Here is a 13,569-nt window from a genome sequence, read left to right as displayed (position 1 = left end):
AAATCTTATACTTTAATATGGCTAACAATAAAATAAATGTTTCATATGATTTTTCGATAAATTTAATGTTACACAAATTAGTGGTTCGTCAATTTCAAAACTTGACATGACAGATTCATCTGTTATCAAATCTAAGAAATTAGTCGATCGAATAATACGATTTTTGAATTGGCAGATTTGAATCTTACAGGTAAATCTTCGTCTATAATTGTTTTTCTCTATAATTTTACCTAAATATATTCTTTCAAAGTATAGAATGTATTGCATATATTAATGTATTAGTTGATAATAACAAATTTAATACTACTGGATATAGCTTGTTTAGAAAACATGAGAAATTGTGGTCATAAATTCTACTTTTAACTTATTAGCTATGACTAAGTAGTTACCAATAAGGCACATTTTAAAAAGCTTCAATCTTAGATCCAATTTGATACCGTAAAATTCGAGACTTTCGATAAGTCAAGCATATACGAGATTCACAGTAAGATCTAATATTTTCAAAGTTTGAACAGATTTTTACCCATTGAGACAATTGATAAACGGATATATCGTCGAATAAAAATATACAACCTTCCAGACATATTTTCCCTTCGCAGTTTCTCCTATTGATGAACAGGATCAATCAGAATCATGGAATACAAGCATGAATTGACATTTAAAATATCAACTACTTCGCTATTGGCGTCCATATTTTTTATTTTTACCCTTCTAAAAATTGAAAAAACTTATTACACTATAAACATCGATCACAACAGCTCCAGATTCATCCACCTCTTCAAATTTTTTCATATCTTCGGGTTACAAACGTTAGAAACTTGTAATCTTTTTCTATTTTCAAATTTGATACTGCAAAGATAAGAATTAGAATTCACTTTACAAATTACTTCATAAATCAGTGAATTTATCACCTCACCTTTATCGGAATCAGGAGGATTGATACAATGCCCCTAAAGATTGATTTAGCGTTGTAAGGTGTGAGGTCATGGTACCTTTTGATCTAATGTTTTTTTTCGTCCACTATGTCAGTTTTATTGTAATTATGTAGTGACAATGTTTAATTATAATAGTATAATCAATTCTGTCTAATTTAAGCTATGACATAATAAGTCAAAATCTAAAATATTATAATTTAAGGTACAATCAAAAAAAAATGTATGAGAAATAAAAATTAATAAGGAAAAAATAAAAATTATTGATTTTAATATTGATTTAAAAGTTACAACCAAAACAAGAATTCAATTAACGAATCTAATGACAGATAACGTAGAGAGACAAAAGTCTACTAGATGGGTCAAGGAAGTACCAACTTATGGAGGTTGGGGAGATGAAGATGAATATGATTATGATTATGAGACAAATGACAACAATATAAATCAAAATACTAATGCAACAACTACAAATACAACAATTAATGAATCTAACACAAACAAAGTACCGTCATTACCTCATGGCATACTAGACCAGTATAATGACTCAATACGAAAAAATGACGCTAGCGAAACATCAGTGCCTCCTCCACAAAATGATTTAGTTTTATCAATTGATAGGAAAAATACATACAATAGAGATACAGATGATAGTAGCGATGATGATGATCAATTTGATGATAGTAGAAATGAAGTAGCACATGAAGTAAATAGTCCTGCTTTACAGCCTACTGAAAAACGAGAAATAAGTCAAGAACCAGAACCACATCATAATCACGAGGCTGTGCCTGGAGCATTTAAAGATGACATTAGATTACAACCAGATTTATCAACTACATCATTACCTAAACCTGACAATATCAAACAACCACAAACCAATCTCGATGAATTTGTAGTCCCACCAACTCCAACATATAGTGAATCTTCAAATCATGAACAATTGGGTACACCATCAGAAGCAAGTTTCCAATCTGATTCTTCAATACAACGAGAACCAGTGAATCTAAGTCTTAAAGATTCTACTCATAATCGTATGAATAGTATTGATAATTCATTTGATGAAAATGATGATGATTTAATTTTGGAAAAGGAGAAGACTATAAAACATCAACCTGAAAAATTGATTTTGTCAACTGATAAGAAAAATGAGAATCATGATGATGATGATAGTACTGATGATGACTGGGGATATAACGGAGCAGATTCTTCAGACGAGGAAGAGCAAGGATTAAAACAACCAATAGAACCAAAACATGATATTGATTCATTTATTGATGAATTAAATAATAATCATTCAAATGAATTTGAAAAAATGCAAATTGATACAAGTAATATAGATCATCAAGAATTAGATCATCCAGATATAAGTCCAGTTGCACCTCTAACAATAGCACAACAACATAAAACATATTTAGATGATTATGCTGCAAGAAGAAGAGATTCAGTTAGAAAACCACCTAAAAAGGATTCTGGTGATTATTCACAAATTGTAAGTGGTTATGGTTCTGAAGGGGAACAATCATCAATTAATGAAAACGTCGATGAAGAAACTAGCAATAAACGTGAGAGTTTGGATTTACCACCACCAGATTTACAGCCAGTTATGTCATCAGGCTCATTATCAACTGGTAAATTATCAATGGATTCTACATTTAAACCACCAGATGTAGATAGATCATCAAGAAGAATATCTCAAGATACTTTCAATATGGGTAATTGGGCTCCAAATACTGATTCTTTTAGAAATCAATTTATAAATGATAATGATAATGATTCAACAATAAATTTTGATTCAGAGGTTAAATCAAAATATGATAAATTTACCAAAAGTAGAAATTTATCAGGATTAAGTGAAGAACATTCAAATGCAAGTTCATTATCAGTACCTGATACGATAGATGTAATGCCAAATATTCAAGAAGATGAACAAGATGATGATCACGAAATACATTCACATGCAGATGACACAGCGTCAAGTAAATTAGATACAATTAGGACACAAGATTCAATCTTAGACAATAAACCATATTTAAAACCAGTTTTTGGCGAAGAAAAAATGACACCAGCACCATCAAAAGAATCATTACCACAAAAATATAATAGTTTAATACCAACACAACCAAGAAAAGCATCGGATGGATCAATTGAATTATCTACATCAAAATCACCTTCTACTTCACTAACTCCAAATCAAAGTAAAACTCCACCACTTAAGTTAAATAGAGAAACAAGTGATTCAACCACATTAATAACAACTCCACAATCAACTATAAATTTTACCCCAGATAAATATCCAGTATCGGATTGGAAATCAATAGTTACAATATCACAACCAATAGATAGAATAAATGCTTTTAAAAAAGCATTAGAAAAAGAATCAAATTACGATTCAGGTTTACAAAATTGGTTACATTTAAGTTTAAAACAAAGTTCTGATTTTAGTAATCAAATTCATATTGGACGAATAGCATCTCAAGCTTATGAAAATGCTCCTCATAATGATTTAAGAAGGTATGGATCTTTTAGATCTAAAGTCAATGTAATGAAAGATAAAGTTGAAGGTACTGGATCAACTGCTACTAGTTTTGGTAAGAAATTATTTGGTAAAAGTAAAAAATTTATATCTGGAGGTGGTGATAAATAAATTTAAGAGCTAGATACTATTTATATTGTACATTTATGTATTTTGTATTATGTCTTAGTTATGTAATTGTATGATTTGTTTAATGAATATTGGTAATTTTTTGCAACTTTTTGTTCTTGTATAAATTTATAACTATGCATAATAAATCAAAATATCACACGCTAAATTCTATTTTTGTTACTATTATTAAACATTTAATGCAACCATTTTTAAGCCAGCTTTAAACATCTTAGTTCCTGATCCACCTTACAACCAACTTAATTTACATTACAACATTAGCATGAATTTAATATGATCAAATATATAATCAACAATACGGTCTTACCAATTGTTGCATTTATAATAAACAATACTCCAAGTTTTATATGGGCTATAATTGAATTTATAATAGATATATGTTTCTTTTGGGTTAAACATTTATATCATATATATTATAGAAAAGATCCATTAAAAGATCATATTAAGGATTTAACTAATGTTTCGAATTATAATGAATGGAAAGAAATTGCATTTGAAATTGATAAACTTACAAATATGGATTTATGGAGACAAAATTTTATAAGTAAACATTATGATTATGTTTTAATTAATGAACGTATAAAATTATTAGTTGAAGCAAGAGAAAATCAAGATTTTCAACAAATTATGTCTTTGCTAAGGTCAGGATTAATTAGGAATTTTGGAGGAATTGCTCAAAAAAGATTATATTTAAAATCTTATATGGGTACAAAATTTAAAATTGAAGAATATATAAATGAAATTTTAAATTGTTTAGAATTTTTAAATGAAAGTTTAAGTAGTTCAAATGGTGATGATTATGTTATGAATTCAAAACAATTAAAATTGGATTTTTTCCATGATGCAAGACAAAGTTTTGGATCAACTGCTTTATTATTACAAGGTGGTTCATTATTTGGATTATGTCATTTAGGTGTTGTTAAAGCATTGTATTTTAGAAGATTATTACCTAGAGTTATCGGTGGTAGTGCTGTCGGTGCAGCAGTTGCTTCTCTTGTGTGTACTTTAACTGATGATGAATTAATACCAATATTAGTTAATATTGAAGAATTGATGAAAAATATAGATGTTTTAAATCATGAAATTGATGAACGATATGGGAATGTTATTGAGAATGTTGTTAAAAAGGGTTATAGTCAAGATATCTTGTTGTTCTTAAAATTTGTTAGAGATACAATTGGTGATGTAACTTTTGAAGAAGCATATATGAAAACAGGTAAAATATTAAACATTGTTATCCATCCAACAAATAGAAGTGTACCATCATTATTAAATTATATAACTGCTCCAAATGTTATAATTTGGACCGCGATTTATGCATCAATTGGAACTGGAGTATTATCAGATGATATTGCATTATATGTCAAAGATTTTAATAATGAAATAGTTTTACAAACTCCTGATATCGATGTCAAATTTTTAAAACCTCAAGATGTTAGTTATCAAACTTCATATTTCCAAAGTAACATATCGAATAATATTCAACATCAATCACCATATACTAAATTAACTGAATTATTTAATGTTAATCACTTTGTAATAAGTTTAGCACGTCCATATCTTGCACCTTTGATTAGTAATGATTTGAAACATTATCATGCATCTTATGGTAAAGTCAAATACGATAAAAAGAAAAATTGTTATGATGGAGAAATGTCTAAGAAAGATATTGAAAAATATACAAAAGATACAGGTTTTAATTTTATGAAAAGATTGAAGAACATCATAGGTATGGAAATTCAACATAGAATTGTAGTATTGAACAAACTTGGTTTATTAACAGAAGTAATGAAAAGATTATTTATTGATGAAAAACCAACACAAATGCAATATCTAGCATCAATAAGAGAAGTAACTATCGTTCCTGAAGTTCGTTACTTAGTAAAAGATTTCGGTAGAGTATTTGATGTTCATAGAACAATGGAAAATATCCCTTATTGGGTTTTAGTAGGTGAACGATCAGTTTGGCCTTTATTTCCATTATTATGGACAAGATGTGCTATTGAATTTGCATTAGATGATTTATATAATTTACATAGGAAAAGGTCTTGATTAAAAAAGTTTTAACGGTAATATATTTTTATATTTGAGTCTTTTGTAATGTTGTAGACGTATTCTTTTTCATCAACTACTAAATTGTCGAAATATGGTAAACATCCCTTTGAGATTTTTATACTCCCTGTAATATCTTTTGCTCTACCTGTTACTAAAGGTAATAATGAAATGTTAAGTTGTGATCTGAATAATAGTTTTGTTAAAAAATCAGTGATTTTATAAGTTGGATTATCTATTTCATTTACATTGTAATCCACTAAATTTGAATCTTTAGAACTTATAATTATTAATTGAGTTGTCTTTCTATTTAATTTGATTAAATTAAATAATAAATCGTCACTTATTATATTCGTGGAGTATAATAATACTTCTGGTGATTCAATAAAAACTACTGACTTTTCAGGTATTTGTAAATCAAATAATTTATTAGTATCTTCTATTGCATTTGAAGTATTCTTAATCTTTTCTGAAAATAACGTAGTAAAATAATCAACGAATATGAAATTCGAATCAGTTAAATCAAGTCCATTCTTTCGACAATTTTTTATGTAGTAGTCTTTGTTATGCAAAAAGCTAATAAACACAACTTTACTCTTGGTTGTATTTTTCAATTCCTGATTTATTAACGATGCAGTTCCTATTAAACAATTTTCAATTAACGAGTTGACTAACCAGTTGGGTGATGTACCTTGAGTATGTGTTATAGTTGTTAGATATGAGTTTCTACCTGTTAGTATCTTCTCTGATATTAGGGTATGGTCTTTGAAAAATGTTAGGTCTTGATTTGTTTGTGACATTTGTTTGATTGAGTTTGATGTAGTTTGGTTCGAAATTGAGATGTTATTTTTTAGTTTTACTTTTTGGGTTTTAATGTTAAGGGGTATTTGAAGATACGGCAATAGTCAAATAGTACTTCCATAATTTGACATATTGAATAAGAAATGGAGACTTAATTGAAGCTTTTTTTTTATCTCCAACCTTGAGCCAATAACAGGAAGTCAAGTACGTGGTTTTGCAATGAGTGTCAAGTTGTCATTTTATTAAAAGTAAAAAACTCACATTTTTATCATCAAAATGTAACAAAACAAAAAATATTTCAAATATGAAAGTTTAGATTTTACAATTTCCTTATCAAACAAAAGTTATAGATGAAATTGATATGACGAAAGAAGGTCTCACCAATGAAAATGATAATAAAATAGAACCGCCACCATCATATCAACAATCAGAAACAACATCACCACCACACTTAACACCGATTTCATCAAGATCTTCATCATCTCGTTCAAGAATACCTCAAACTAAAAATGTACCTTATCGACCATCAAAAGATCAACAAAGACAAATTGATATTTTATCTGGGACTACATCAAGTAGGAGACCTTCAGAGCAAGTAAATACATTACATACAACTTCAACTTCAACAGAGACGAATTATTTTGATTTGTTACCTTCTTTTGAAATGTTTCAAAGTATACTAAAAAGGGATGATAGACAATTCAGAGAAGATTTGTCAACTATTCCACCAGTTTATGGAGATACCACTACAACAACATCTTCATCGCCTCGAATGACTCCACAACAATCAATTGATCAAAATTTAAACGAATACGGACTAGAAAGAGAACATGAAAGAAATAATAATCAAGAATATAATTTTGAAGAAGATCCTGTGGGGATATCACCAGTAATGAGTTCTACTAATCAAAATACTGAAGTACATAATGAAAATATGGCAGTTACCCAAGATACTTATGGTCATTCAGTTCTAGATAATATAGATAGATTAAATCGTTCAACTAATTCCCCCATTGAGATTCAAATATATGTAACAAAGGAAATACCGTACCCAAATGTTGAGCATGAGTTGGAACTGAGATTGAAGGAGTATACTAGTGGTGATCATGTCAATGGGTATGTCACGGTGATTAATAATTCAGACGCGCCACTAAGATTTGGATTATTCACAGTTTCATTAGAAGGTACTGTCAAAACAACAGAACGGAACCCCAATGCATTTGATTTTCAACATAAATATAGCAAGATTTTAATGAAGAAATTTCTAAAAATGTATGATTTAAATGCAAGCTATGGATATGGTTATATACCCAATAGTGCAGGTATAGAATATGAACCACTCTCAAGAGATAAAGTTGATGGTACAGTGTTGGGAATACCAGATAACCGAATTTTACAGCCTAGAATTAAATATAAGAAATTTTTCACTTTCAAATTCCCACATAGGTTATTAGATAATGTTTGTATGAATTCTATTTTACAACATATTCTACCACCACCTTCAATGGGAGTAGATAAAACAAGTTTTTTCAATAGAGGTGAAAGTATAACTATGAACAAAGCATTGGGGTACGGATCATTGAATTTAAGAGGTACTCCCATTTTAACAAAAGATTATAGTTTTGATGATTTAAGTATTGCATATACTATTGAAGCTAAATTTATTGATAATGTTAATTCAAAAGATGCCGTTTCACATCAAGAAATTAATGATGCTAAAAATGAATATGTTATATCTAAAAGTACTCAATATTTTTTGAGATTTATACCTGACCTAAAAGAACAAGTTGAATATTGTAAGTTTCATAATGTAGGGAATTATCCAAATATAGGAGTTGGTGGTAAATTTTTGGAACAGCTAAATTACAATCTTACATGGAAGTCCATCAATTTAGAAAATGAGAAAATTGAAAGAGAAATAGATCAAAAATTAACAAAAGATGAATTAACTCCAGACATGTTGAAGTTGAAAAATTTAACGTTGAATTATGATGATGATGAATTTGTCAAAAAGAATAAAGAAGATGCTTTAGTTTCAACTGATCATCCTGTTGAAATATTTGGTAAAAAGAAGAAAATGATTCTTTCATCATTAGTCAAGGTAGGAGAACTGAAAATGTCCATAAAATTTCCAGATAAAGTTATTGCATATTCCGCACCTAGATTAATAATGAAGTATAATGCTGGTGAAGATAACTCTTTAAAACCAGTGACAAGTAATATGGAAGAATTATACAACAGAAAAGAAGAAGATCTTTTGGATTATTTAGACGTTCAATTAATTTTCGAAAGTGAACACGATACAAAACCACCACCAATGACAATAGATACAAATATTATAATATGGTCATACAAGACCGAGTACCCCTTACCTTTTGAAATGGGGTACGATTTTTTTTACAAAAGTCATGATAGATTGCCAAATGATCCGGTAGAAACAACACAAAAAAATTTACAATATATAAAAGATCAAGTTTCGAATTATATAAATTTTATTAAAACAAATTCAATTTATGTAAGTAAAGATTCTTTCATGTATTTAAAATCAATACAAAAATTAGGTATAAAGAAAGACACAATTCAACATTATTTTAAAACTTCAATAAAAGATAATGAAGATTGGTCAATCAAACAATTACCAAATAACAAATTCCAGTGGTCCAAAAAAATCAAAATTTATTTAGATGTTGAAAATAAAAACTATATAAATTTATTACCAACTTTCCAAAGTTGTTTAGTTGGTAGATTATATTGCTTACAAGTCATGTGTAAATTTAAAGGTACAAATAATGAACAAAATGAGTTTGCTCATAATACTGTTAAGTTAGATGTACCTGTCTTGGTAGGTTAAATATTAATACACGAAATGAAATAAATGAATCACGTGATTACGTTGACGTAATTACATAAGAGCCTCACCTCTTTCTAAATTAGGTAACGCGGTAAATTAGAAATGAGTCTTTTCAATTTATTAAAATTTTTTTTTCAATACTTAACATCAACTAATATCAAAACTTCATTTCATAACTCAACCATTCACAATGTTTCAATTTAAACGATTTCTAGCTACTGCTAGTAAATCATTCACCAACAATAAATCACAATTAGATAGAGCCACATTAACAATAAAAAATGGTCCAGTATTCAGTGGTTATTCATTTGGTGCAAATAGAAATGTTAGTGGTGAAGCAGTTTTCACAACTTCATTAGTTGGATATCCAGAAAGTATGACTGATCCATCATATAAGGGACAAATTTTATGTTTTACACAACCATTAATTGGAAATTATGGAGTACCTTCATCGACATTAAAAGATGAATTTAATTTATTAAAATATATGGAAAGTCCAAAGATTCAATGTATTGGTATTGTTGTTGGGGATGTTGCATTAGAATATAGTCATTGGACTGCTGTTGAAAGTTTACAACAATGGTGTAAAAGAAATGGAGTTGCAGCTATTACTGGAGTAGATACAAGACAATTAGTTTCATATTTGAGAGATAAAGGTTCAAGTTTAGGTAAAATTACAATTGGTGAAGAATATGATGCAGATGAAGATGCAGCATTTGAAGATCCAGGAGCTGTAAATTTAGTTCATAAAGTCACTACAAAACAACCATTCCATGTTGCTTGTCCAAAAGAACATTCAAAAGATATTCATATTGCCGTATTAGATTGTGGGGCAAAAGAAAATATTTTACGTTGTTTAGTTGAAAGAGGTGCTTCAATAACTGTTTTCCCTTATGATTATCCAATCGATAAAATTGCAAATAAATTCGATGGCGTATTTATATCTAATGGTCCCGGTGATCCAACTCATTGTTCAACTACTGTTGACAATTTAAGCAAAATAATGGATAAATACCCAAATTTACCTATTTTTGGAATATGTTTAGGTCATCAATTATTAGCATTAGCAAGTGGTGCTAAAACTATAAAATTAAAATATGGTAATAGAGCTCATAATATTCCAACATTAGATTTAGTAAGTGGTAAATGTCATATAACATCACAAAATCATGGGTATGCAGTTGATTCAACAACTTTAGGTGAAGATTGGCAACAATTTTTTATAAATCTTAATGATTTAAGTAATGAAGGAATGATTCATAGAAAAAATCCGGTTTTTTCAACTCAATTCCATCCAGAAGCAAAAGGTGGTCCTCAAGATACTGCATATTTATTTGATAAATTTTTCGATAACATTGGTGAGTACAAAAAGACTAATGGATTAAATTTACCAAGTGTTGAAGGTAGTTTATTAGTTGATATTTTACCAACTGAAAGAGTAGAATAAATAAAGTAATTTAGAAGATAAATATAATTTTTTTTTTAAACGAAAGGGTTCAAGTTTAGTTAATAGAATAAATATAAGAAAATATTTAGAAACCATCACCACTAGTAATCTGTAATCCGTAATTATAATATTTCATATTTAGTGTAAGTAGATCCATACCGTTCCTCTCGTTTAAAGTTTTGAAATTTATCTTAAAATTTTTCAAAACTCTCGTTTCAAATTTTTATTTGTGTTTAAAAATTTTTAAATCGGGCTGCAAAATCATACGATTTGATAAACACACAACAAATGTAGAATGATAATAAAAATAATACGTCAAATCGAAATTTTTATATATAAACAATCGTAGTTACTTAGTTATTATTTCTTATGTATTGAATATATCTCAAACACTTCGCATATAATAATATCATGGACATTTTACATCCACCTTCATTAAACACAACATCAATTTTTAAAGATGTACCACTCGAGAATTTAAATTTTATAGAACAATTATGGGCAAAATGGTACACGTACATTGGTAATGATATTGTAGCAACTGGTCTTTTATTTTTTTTAACTCATGAAATAATGTATTTTGGTAGATGTTTACCATGGTTTATAATAGATCAAATTTCATTTTTCAATAAGTATAAGATCCAACCAAATAGTTTACCATCAAATCAAGAACAATGGGAATGTTTTAAATCAGTTTTAAAATCTCATTTTTTAGTTGAAGCATTACCTATTTGGTTATTTCATCCCTTGTGTGCAAAATTAAATATTACTTATGATGTTCCTTTCCCAAATTGGAAAATTCAATTAGGACAAATAGTGTTTTTTTTCATTTGTGAAGATTTATGGCATTATTCATTTCATAGATTGTTTCATTATGGATGGTTCTATAAGAATATTCATAAGATTCATCATAAATATGCAGCTCCATTTGGATTAGCTGCTGAATATGCACATCCAGCAGAAGTAGCAGCTTTAGGTGTAGGAACAGTGGGTTTTCCAATCTTGTACGCTTTTGCAGCTACAAAAAATCCAAATTTACCATCTATTCATTTATTCACAATTACATGTTGGATTATATTAAGATTATTTCAAGCAGTTGATTCTCATTCAGGTTATGATTTTCCTTGGAGTTTAAACAAACTTTTCCCACTTTGGGCAGGAGCAGCACATCATGATGAGCATCATCATTATTTTATTGGAAATTATGCATCTAGTTTTACTTTTTGGGATTGGTTATTAAGTACTGAATGTGGTACTTTAGCTAAACAGAGAAGGGAGAAATTAGCAAATTCTAGGAGTGAAGAATTACATAGAAAAAATAGGTAACAACAGAACAGTAAAGAGACAATACCTTATCATTTTAACTGACCTATTCTGTACTTTCTTCCTCTTTAACTGCCTTTATGTTCATAACTTGACGTTAAACGTAAATGTAGTACTATCAAAATTTGGAATGATTTGGTAGCAAGGGTTGTTTCATATTTTAGGGCTTTAACCCTATTACTTTGTTTTATTTTTTAGCTACCAACTGCCTACATAGTTAAGAGGAAATATTCCCAACTAATATAGAGTGACAATAATAAGATTTTGTATAGTGAGAAAAACAAAAACTAAAAAAATTTCAGAATTTAATTTTCAGGTCTTTGATATAGAAGAGTATATTCAAACCAATATAGTAAAAAGTATGTTCAAATACGAATGATTAAATGGATTGGAGTTTTATATGACTAGAGAGGAAACACATGAATGATATAAGTCAACCAGGGAATGTATAAAAATTGGAGAAGAGATATAATATAAATAATTGAATTTGGGCCATCACCATTTTATATTTTTACAACCACTGAAAAAGAAACTAAATATTTTGACAAATCACTTCAACCTACCTGCCGTCATATAAGATATTCAAAAGTTTGTAAATTGTCAACAAATTACTAACAGCCTCAAATTTTAGATGTCAAGATTAAACGAATATCAAGTCATTGGTAGAAGATTACCTACTGAATCAGCACCAGAACCAAAATTATTCCGTATGAGAATTTTTGCTCCAAATACTGTTGTTGCTAAATCAAGATATTGGTATTTCTTACAAAAATTACATAAAGTTAAAAAAACTTTAGGTGAAATTGTTTCAGTAAATATTATTAGTGAAGCTAAACCAACTAAAGTTAAAACTTTTGGTGTTTGGATTAGATATGAATCAAGATCAGGTATCCATAATATGTATAAAGAATATAGAGATGTTACTAGAGTTGGTGCTGTTGAAACTATGTACCAAGATTTAGCTGCTAGACATAGAGCAAGATTTAGAAATATTCACATTTTAAAAGTTGTTGAATTACAAAAAGCTGATGATGTTAAAAGACAATATGTTAAACAATATCTTACTAAAGATTTAAAATTCCCATTACCACACAGAGTTCAAAAAACAAAAGCTTTATACTACAGTCACAGACCATCAACTTTCTATTAAACAAATTTCAACCTTTCATTACATTATTGTATATTAAATAATTAATACTTGGGATAATTAAAAAAAACCAATAATAAAATCATTCATGACGGTATTTTAAAGAGGAGATTTATCTTGTGTATGTCAATAATATATATATAACAAAATACACACTACTTCTACAAGATTAAAAATAACACATTAGTTCTATATAAGTCTCAGCTTCGTAATCTTTTAGCTTTGTATATCTATTCACTTACCTACCTAGTTTAACTCTGAAAGGGCCCTCATAGCGGGTACTGCTTAATTAGGTCGTGTAATAATATCTTATCAGTCAGAGATCGTTAAACCCACAGTTGAAAAATGAGAACCCGA

At 28.6% G+C, this 13,569-nt stretch overlaps 7 protein-coding genes across 7 annotated transcripts; 6 read left to right on the top strand and 1 right to left on the bottom strand. All coding sequences in view use genetic code 12, as the record gives it.

Annotated features, from left to right (window-relative positions):
• Nucleotides 1–1,254: 1,254 nt before the first annotated feature.
• KGF54_001703 (uncharacterized protein) lies at nucleotides 1,255–3,573 on the top strand (the record flags this gene model as incomplete). The annotated part of the gene is made up of 1 exon (XM_051762102.1): nucleotides 1,255–3,573. The coding sequence occupies one exon, from the start codon at nucleotides 1,255–1,257 to the stop codon at nucleotides 3,571–3,573; it is 2,319 nt and encodes a 772-aa protein (XP_051621241.1).
• A 291-nt stretch (nucleotides 3,574–3,864) lies between these two features.
• KGF54_001702 (bifunctional triglyceride lipase/lysophosphatidylethanolamine acyltransferase) lies at nucleotides 3,865–5,643 on the top strand (the record flags this gene model as incomplete). The annotated part of the gene is made up of 1 exon (XM_051762101.1): nucleotides 3,865–5,643. One exon carries the CDS (start codon nucleotides 3,865–3,867, stop codon nucleotides 5,641–5,643), a length of 1,779 nt encoding a protein of 592 aa, XP_051621240.1.
• An 11-nt stretch (nucleotides 5,644–5,654) lies between these two features.
• KGF54_001701 (Elongator subunit) lies at nucleotides 5,655–6,443 on the bottom strand (the record flags this gene model as incomplete). Its single annotated transcript, XM_051762100.1, has 1 exon — nucleotides 5,655–6,443. One exon carries the CDS (start codon nucleotides 6,441–6,443, stop codon nucleotides 5,655–5,657), a length of 789 nt encoding a protein of 262 aa, XP_051621239.1.
• Nucleotides 6,444–6,805: 362 nt separating this feature from the next.
• On the top strand, nucleotides 6,806–9,295 carry KGF54_001700 (ubiquitin-ubiquitin ligase; the record flags this gene model as incomplete). The annotated part of the gene is made up of 1 exon (XM_051762099.1): nucleotides 6,806–9,295. The coding sequence occupies one exon, from the start codon at nucleotides 6,806–6,808 to the stop codon at nucleotides 9,293–9,295; it is 2,490 nt and encodes an 829-aa protein (XP_051621238.1).
• A 190-nt stretch (nucleotides 9,296–9,485) lies between these two features.
• CPA1 (carbamoyl-phosphate synthase (glutamine-hydrolyzing)) lies at nucleotides 9,486–10,742 on the top strand (the record flags this gene model as incomplete). Its single annotated transcript, XM_051762096.1, has 1 exon — nucleotides 9,486–10,742. The coding sequence occupies one exon, from the start codon at nucleotides 9,486–9,488 to the stop codon at nucleotides 10,740–10,742; it is 1,257 nt and encodes a 418-aa protein (XP_051621237.1).
• A 411-nt stretch (nucleotides 10,743–11,153) lies between these two features.
• ERG251 (Erg251p) lies at nucleotides 11,154–12,068 on the top strand (the record flags this gene model as incomplete). The annotated part of the gene is made up of 1 exon (XM_051762095.1): nucleotides 11,154–12,068. One exon carries the CDS (start codon nucleotides 11,154–11,156, stop codon nucleotides 12,066–12,068), a length of 915 nt encoding a protein of 304 aa, XP_051621236.1.
• A 416-nt stretch (nucleotides 12,069–12,484) lies between these two features.
• Nucleotides 12,485–13,215, top strand: RPL20B (60S ribosomal protein eL20; the record flags this gene model as incomplete). The annotated part of the gene is made up of 2 exons (XM_051762094.1): nucleotides 12,485–12,511; nucleotides 12,697–13,215. The coding sequence occupies 2 exons, from the start codon at nucleotides 12,485–12,487 to the stop codon at nucleotides 13,213–13,215; spliced, it is 546 nt and encodes a 181-aa protein (XP_051621235.1).
• Nucleotides 13,216–13,569: the final 354 nt, after the last annotated feature.

The sequence above is a fragment of the Candida jiufengensis genome (assembly GCF_024610255.1).
Source record: "Candida jiufengensis strain CBS 10846 chromosome Unknown scaffold5, whole genome shotgun sequence".
In the NCBI taxonomy this organism is placed as follows: domain Eukaryota; kingdom Fungi; phylum Ascomycota; class Pichiomycetes; order Serinales; family Debaryomycetaceae; genus Lodderomyces; species Lodderomyces jiufengensis.
The sequence above is the reverse complement of the archived record's forward strand: the minus strand, read 5'-3'. Positions and strand labels throughout refer to the sequence as shown.